General features: G+C 32.5%; 1 protein-coding gene across 1 annotated transcript; it reads left to right on the forward strand.

Annotated features, from left to right (window-relative positions):
* The first annotated feature begins 7160 nt into the window (after positions 1-7160).
* On the forward strand, positions 7161-7799 carry LOC25494409 (uncharacterized). Its single transcript, XM_013599851.2, has one exon. It carries the CDS (start codon positions 7161-7163, stop codon positions 7797-7799), a length of 639 nt encoding a protein of 212 aa, XP_013455305.2.
* Positions 7800-8230: the final 431 nt, after the last annotated feature.

Below are 8230 nucleotides of genomic sequence, written 5' to 3' on the forward strand. Positions count from 1 at the left end.
TTCTTCACTTTGTATTATCTTAAAAAACCTTATAAGAACCATTGACTTCAATATTCATATCTTGATCCTTCACGTGATGACTTGATTTGTCGATTTACAAGATTCTCACTACAAAACACTCAAAACACCTTTAATATCAAAACACTCATATCTAGGATAAAAGTGAATTACAACGACTCGTGTGAAAAAAAATACAATATGTTCCTCAAACCATTGACAACTCCTCTATTCTCATCTTTTTGTCTTCAAATGCAAATAAAAGTACTAAAAACATAACAAAAAATGTCATATGATGCTCTGTCAACAAGTAGTACTAAGGAGGAGGACTCTATGTTAATTGGTGGGTGCTCAGAGGGGACAAGTTTGGAAAAGTGAGCATTCGACTAATGGAGAATTTCAAGTAACTAGATTTTAAGTTAACTTTTTATGAAAGTTTCAATGTATGTTTCAGTAAGACTCAAGGAGAAACTTGATGCAGTTGGTAAGTGTCAAGCGAGATATATATTTGGAAGTAGTGGTTAACTTGAGTAGTGGGACTACATGATCGAGCTAGAAACTTAGGATGAATGTAAGATCGAATATTTATAGAATTAGTGATGATTTCTGTGTTATTTGGGATATGGTAAGTGTAGAACTTGATTTGAAAAAAGACTTTGAGATTTTTATGTTTTAGTAAGAGTGTTTTGAAGAGATTATCAAATAAACTTTAGGATTGACACTGGAATTATTTGCATGTGATAAGAAAACTGAGTTCTATCGCACATGTAGAGTCTGCATTCTTGGGCTAATTGTGCATTGTAAAATCTTGTATATGGAATGCTTATCTTGATGCCATTTACCATACCATGTATGTTTTCTCGATGTATTTTTCTATGTATGTTGTTGAGTCTTATATGTTTACTTTCTTTACTTGGAAATGGGCATTAATATAAATGATATTACTATGAGAAATGGATATTCATACACTTTTTTTATGTTCTATAAAGCGTATGAGTTAATTCAAAAACACATTATATGAATACAATTTATAAAATGTGACATTTGATTCAGATCTTTGTTTTAGAAAATCTTTCGAAAGAAATATTATGCTACTCTAATTTGAAACTAAATGTGATAATTTAGTGTAAGACTTTTTATTTATTTAAAAAAATACATTCGCGCTGATAAAAATCAGGATGTTACATTAGAATTTTAGTTGAGAAAGGTTATGTATGTAGGAGGTTTTATTTTCACTACTATGATGCATATATATGTTCTGCTCGAAGTGTAATATTTTGAAGAAAAAACACTTGTTCTGTTAAAAACTGATGTGTTACAATGCATCTCCTAAGGCAACAAAGCCAAATTCTAATTTGAGATTAAACCTTAATTCTTTTCCAATGGATATTGATCCAAACCTCTCTCTATCATGTATAATTGAATGATAAATGATATTTGAACATCCATTTAGTGACAACTTTTGCAACTTTCTCTCTCATATTCATATTATTTTTTACTTTATCTCTCTATTGCTATGATTTCCGTGTCAATACCACTTTTTTCTTTGTAAAGTATGGTTGTCAAATAAGTTGTCACCAAATTGGTTGTTCAAATATCACTCCTCTAATTGAATATATGATAGATTGTAAATGAACGAAGTGACAAGTGACGCTATAAGAGTAAGGAGGTGTATTGAATCATGATTCTAAGGGATTCAATCAAGACTCTTTCAAATTTAAAAAAAAGTCTTGTGTTATTCAATCAAGATTCTTTGTCATTTAAAAAAAGTCTTGTGGTATTCAATCAAAACTCTTAATCACTTAAAAAAAGTCTAATGGTATTCAAAATCATTCAAATTTCGAAGGATTGTTTAATAAATCAGATTTTAATGGATTTTGTGGAATTTTCTAGTGAAATTTTAGCATGAAAAAGTCTTTCATGAAAACATGAGATTTCTTGGGATTGTTTTTTTCTTTTAAAGATTTTACTATATATATATATATATATATATATATGATGAAAATGGAGTTGAGCTACAATACTTGTTTAAATAATGGTTTATATAATAAATTAATATTATTTTGATGTAATTAAATAATAATATTCCCTAATTAATTATAAATTATAATAATTATTTAATGAAATATAATCAATATTCTTTGAATTTTCTTCGACTAATAAATTTTTTCCAAATTAGTTTTAAATTATTTTATTTGTTCACATTCAATAATAAATATTTTCAAACTACAAAAAAGTTTATATCTTTTTATAGGCTAAAAATTTATTTAAGAATTCTATTTATAAGATAAAATTTATTTAATATCTATTTTTATTATACGTCATAAATTTATAATAGATATTCCATTTTATAACAAATATGACTTAAAAGGGTAATGTCTCGGATTGGGCTAAGGCCCATTTCACCTAGATTTGAGTTCAATCCACACCTGAAGAGCAGGCGAGACGATATGATGGATATGTCCAAAATTCCACCAGATAATGCTCTTAACCAATAGATCTTGGTTGTCCAGTCTGGATCCAATGCCAGAGGACCACTTTGATGGTCACACCTATCCCAATATGGACATGCTGCTGCCAGTTTTTATTTTTTAGGGTTTTTTTCTGAATCGTATTTGGGATAAGTGGCTGCCTCCATTACGAGCAATTCAAGCAAACTGCAACACCAGTAGCACATCGAAACCGAAAACAATGTTTTTGTCATAAAAAAAACCCGAAAACAATGTTGAATTGAAAGAAGAAAAAAAACTACTAGATTGAGTAGCGTGTAATAAGACATTTCTATTTAAATTTCTATTATTTTGGCTGAAATGGATTGAAAAGTGCCTTCTGGATAAAACATTTTGAATCAATAGGAAACAAAAATCAAATCTGGAAACAAGAAATTAGAAACACGAGGACCAAAGAACTAAATGGAATCAACATGAAACATATCCAGAATAAAAGAAAATCCATCAAGATAGAAATCGAAAACTTAGCACAAATGATTAAAAAAATCACAAGTCAGAGTTTTAAGAAACCAGAAGACACAAAAGCAACAAAAAAAAAAAGGAATGAAACCATAAAATACCAAAATGATGAAGATGCGATCACAAAACAAAATTGTGTAATCAGTCACAAATCGGTAGTTTGAAGAAAGTCACCGATCATCGAAGAGATTTGACAAAACTCCTGAAATGGGAGAGAAGATGCAACAAAAAGAACGTTTTGAATAAGAAGGAAACAAAAATTGGAAACAAGAGGACAAAAAGAACAAAGATTCTACCCTAATTAAAGAGTGTTAGAAAAATCACTTATAAAATTTCTACCTACTTTGTTTAAGCAGTAGAATTGAGTGGATATGAGAGGATTTTGAAGGGTTTACAATGCATTTGATGGGTTTGGGAAGGGTACTGAATGGGTCTAGGGTTTCGATGGAGAAGAATAAATATATATAAATATAAATAGAAGAAATAAAAGACAGAAAGATGGAGGGAATTTTCTAAAAAAAAGAGGGAAATTAATATGTAAGTGCGCCCAAATTGAGTGTGAGCTGGAAAAAAATGTAAATAATGTTGCACATACACGGTAAAATAATAGGTTTAATATCTATACTATATATAAAAAAATAACCTCTTTCATCTCTTTCGGGCTATCTTTTTCTCTTTTAAAAAATACTTTCAATTTTCAATACGAATAACACATGTAACAAATAGATAAGAATAAATTTAAATATAAAAAAAAAATATAACAACACGACATGAATATATATATAACAAAATCTTTAATACTATGGAAAGTTCTATTTCTTAGGTGGTGGACAAGATCAAGTCAGTAACCTTTAGGTGGTTGAAGGTGAAACTCGTTATTCTTCCCTTCAATTATCATGGTTTGTGGCTCAGTCCGTTTACCATCCTCGGTATAGGCTAATATTCGTTTTCTTTCTTTTTGTTATTGTTTTTAAAATTTTCATTACATGGAGTTGCATCACACAACCTAACCTAAAACCTTTCAAATACATTCCTTCACAAATTGCTCAGATCGAACAACAATGAAGTGGAAGAGAAACTCATTCAAATCCTCACAACAGAGATGGTTTCTTCCATAGAAACAATCGCAGATTTACAATTACCAAACGAGTGTTGGGAATCAATATTAAAATTTCTCATCTGCGACAACAACCAATACCTTGAACCTCTCTCTGCTGTCTCAAAATAGTTCCTCTCTATCACTAACCGTCTTCGATTTTCTCTCACAATCTCTGATGCAACCCTACCATTCCTCCCTCGCCGATTTGACAGGTTCCCAAACCTAACCTCCCTCCATTTCACGCACTTCACCGGCCGGTAGGTTCATGTTCATGTTCCTCCTCCGACACATCTTTATATTTGGAGGATAGCACCTCTTCCGACACATCTTTATATTTGGAAGATAGCATAGTGAACATGTGGCATAAGGGGAGTGGGGGGAAATGATTTAGTAATTATATGGAGTATATTAGTGGAACAGACTTGAAGAAGGTATAAGACATTATAAATTAGGTATTGGAGGTTCAACTATGTAAACATGTGTTGATTTTACTTTGTTGTATGATTAGTCCAATTGTATCATATATAATTAATATTCTTATCCTTCAAGAATGCATCGGAATGCATTATTTTTTTTAATAACAAAATCGATTTCCTGTGCCTTTTGCTACGGAAGTACCTGCGGATTTAATACGGGCAGATAGCTCCTCGAGCACTGACCGCATGCTTCCTGCGGATCCTAAAATTCTAAGGAAACAATTACCCACGAAGGTGTTACCTGGGAACCAAATTCCTTGGCAAATTCCGTAGGAAACGTGTTTACTGTGGAATTTTCAGTGAAACCCGCAGGAAATTCCCAGGAAAATCGAGAGTTTCTAGTAGTGACATCAACTCTCTTCTCTGCCAAATCTCCACTTGCCTATTGAAACTGAAATACCTTAAATTCTCCATCCAATCCACCATTCCCGCAGAGGGGTTACGAGTTTTTTCGAAATATATTACAACCGTGACCTCTCTCACATTTTCCAATATTGATTTTCTTCATAAATACGACATGTTTATGATATCGAAGAGGTAGACGAAAATAATGAAAAACAATCACTCCATCTCTCCTACCAACCCATCATTCCCGCAAAAGGGTTACTGGCTCTCTCCAGAAAGATTACAACTGTAACCTCTCTCACATGTTACAACATTAAATCTAAATCTATCTATAGCAGTGACATGATGCTTGTATCCAATTGTTTTCCTAATTTGCAACACTTGTCATAAAATACGTAAAGAAGCTATCTATCAAATTTTAAGGAGATGTTGTAAACTAAGGCATTAAAACTTAGCCTACTGTTCAAAAATAAAACTGCGTAGAATGAACTTTGATGTTCCAAATTTAGAGGTGTTGAACTTGTCACATACAAGTGTTGATGATGAATCACTCAAATTGTTATGTCAAAATTGACTACTGGTACGTGTAGATTTATGTGGATATGATCTTCTTTGTTGGTTTGCATCGGAAAGATAACAATTTAACTGTCAAAATTGAATTATTGATTATTGATTATCCCTTCCATTGTGTTAGAGACCTGACAATATTATTGATCTGATATGTGATAACATAATTTAGCATATATCACTTAATTCAAAATATGGTATCAGAAAACTATTAAAGAGACTACTACGAAATTTGGTAGAAGAATGTCTAAAGTGTAAGACACTACAAAAATTCAGATAAACTGAGATTTTGCCAAAATAAAATTGTTTTAGAATCTCAAAAGTATCTATAGTCACCACGAACTATGTATCCTTAAGGCACTTTAAAAGTCTCACTATATTTTTATGCCTTATTGATCAAAGGGTTTATCCTTAAGAATGGACTGTTGAAACTACAAATTTTGTCATAAACATCTATCTCTGAGGGAAAGATATTTCGCATAAAAATCGAATATTAGTACTGTACAACATATACAAATTGAGTTTAGATATAGCCGCAGAGATTAGTCCTTTACAACGTGACAAATCACAGTTTGAAATTTCGAATATTTCTTAAGAGAAGCGCATATGTTTAATGTTTGACAACTCATTTTAACGAAAAGATTGCTTCTGGTGTGAATAAACCTATAAGCTTGCCTGTATAAATAATCTTCTAAGAGTTTAATGTTCCTAAAGAGAAAAGCAAAGTATGAGAGGATCTATCATATAACTTAACTATAAGACTCAAAAGTATACTCATTCTCATTATAGGCCTATTGTGTTTCTTATCACAGTCAACTAAGTTGCATAATCCTCAGAGCTATCCAAAATTCTTGATTTCATCATTATTGAAATATTTCCCAATTTATCTATCTTTACTTCTTTGCAAGGTAGTTTGAGGACTTAGGAAAACAAATTACAAAACAGGTGACCTATTAGTTTGCTGAAAATGGCAGAGCAGATCCCATCGGTAAGATTTTTGAAATGGTACGATGAACCAAGTTTCGTTAAATTAATAGGGAATTAAACAAATCATTGATAACTTAACAGATGCATGTGGCCATCCTATAGGCATGAAGTACGACAATATAAGGCAACAGAATCCTTAATTGAATTCATATGTAAAAGTATATTAGGCTAAGTGGAAGGAAGGCAGTGTTAGAAAGTTCAACAAAATAAGACTGCTCAATCAGTAACAACTAAAAAAAAATTTCCCGATCGAACAACAATAAAGCGGAAGAGAAACTCACTGAAATCTTTACAACAAATGGTTTCTCCCACAGAAAATATCGCAGATTTACAATTTCCAGACGAGTGTTGGGAATAGATATTCAAATTTCTCATCCACGACAACCACCACTACGTTGAACCTTCTCTGCTGTCTCAAAACAGTTCCTCTCTATGACTAACCGTCTTCGATTTTCTCTCACAATCTCCAATTCAACCTTCCCATTCCTCCCTCGCCTATTTGACAGGTTCCCAAACCTCACCTCCCTCCATTTCACCCACTTCTGCGGTGACCTCAACTCTCTTCTCTACCAAATCTACACTTGCGCATTGAAACTCAAATCCCTTATATTCTCCAACCAATCCACTATTCCCACAGAGGGGTTACGAGTTTTGTCCAAATACATTACAACTGTGACATCTCTCACATTTTCCAACATTGATTTTCTTCATAAAAATGACATGGTTATGATATTGATTTGTTTCCCTTTCCTTGAAGAACTTGATCATAGTAACCCTAAAAATAATGGCAATTTTGCAGCAAACTCTATGCTTTTGGAGCTTCCTAAGCTCCGTAGGGTTAATCTCTCTGATCATCACTATGCAAATGGCTCGTTGCTTTTGCACTTGTATAAAAATTGTGTGTTTCTTCAAGAGATTGTGATGTTGAACACTTACTATTTAACCGACAATGAAATTACTTCTGCTATTTGTGAGAGACCTGGATTGAGGTCTATCTCCATAACTAGAATGACGTTTGGAAATCTCAACATCTTTATTGAGTCGTTGGTGAATTTGACGGGCTTAACTTCTCTTGATTTATCATATTCGTTTATCCCAGATGAATTGCTTTCATATGTTGCAGAGAAAGCTCTTCCTATTAGGAAACTCTTCCTCCAGGGATACTTTGGCTATACTTATTTTGGAATCTTTAACTTATTGTCAAAGTGTCAATTTATTCAATATTTGGATCTTCAAAATGCTAAGTTTATGAATGATTGGAATGTCATTGAGTTGTCTTTGTTTCTTGGTGATTTGTTGTCTATAAACATTAGTAAATGTGATAGCCCTCACAAATTTATCCTTGTTTTCTCTCCTTAAGAACTGTGCTAAACTAAGTGACGTCAAAATGGAATACACAACTATTGGGAAGATGAGCATAGAGAATTCGTATACCTTGAAGGATTTTGATGTATACTGTTGAGAAATGACTCAAAATTAGTGTGCGCTGGAATTAAGTCTGAAATCGTGACACGATTTTGGCACTATGACACGATTTCGTCACGATTTTGAGGCAGTGTGGGTGTGTTTCTGCAAGCTAAATCATGACAGGATTTAGGAAATCCTGACACGATTTTGACAGATCTAAATATTGAAGATATGAATCTTGGAGAATTAAAAAAGGGAACTCTTGGGAAAGGGTTGGTTCCCTTTTGGGAAGATTCATGGGGTTGCGAAACACATTAGTGGTGAATCATTTGTGAGCAATTTGGGTGTGTCTTGTGAAACCAAAAGAGAAGATCCTTAAGAAA

Source organism: Medicago truncatula, chromosome 4, assembly GCF_003473485.1.
Source record: "Medicago truncatula cultivar Jemalong A17 chromosome 4, MtrunA17r5.0-ANR, whole genome shotgun sequence".
NCBI lineage: Eukaryota > Viridiplantae > Streptophyta > Magnoliopsida > Fabales > Fabaceae > Medicago > Medicago truncatula.

Bases quoted from the DNA above. Each gene is read 5' to 3' on its own strand.
- LOC25494409 (XM_013599851.2), top strand. From the start codon at position 7,161: ATGGTTATGATATTGATTTGTTTCCCTTTCCTTGAAGAACTTGATCAT.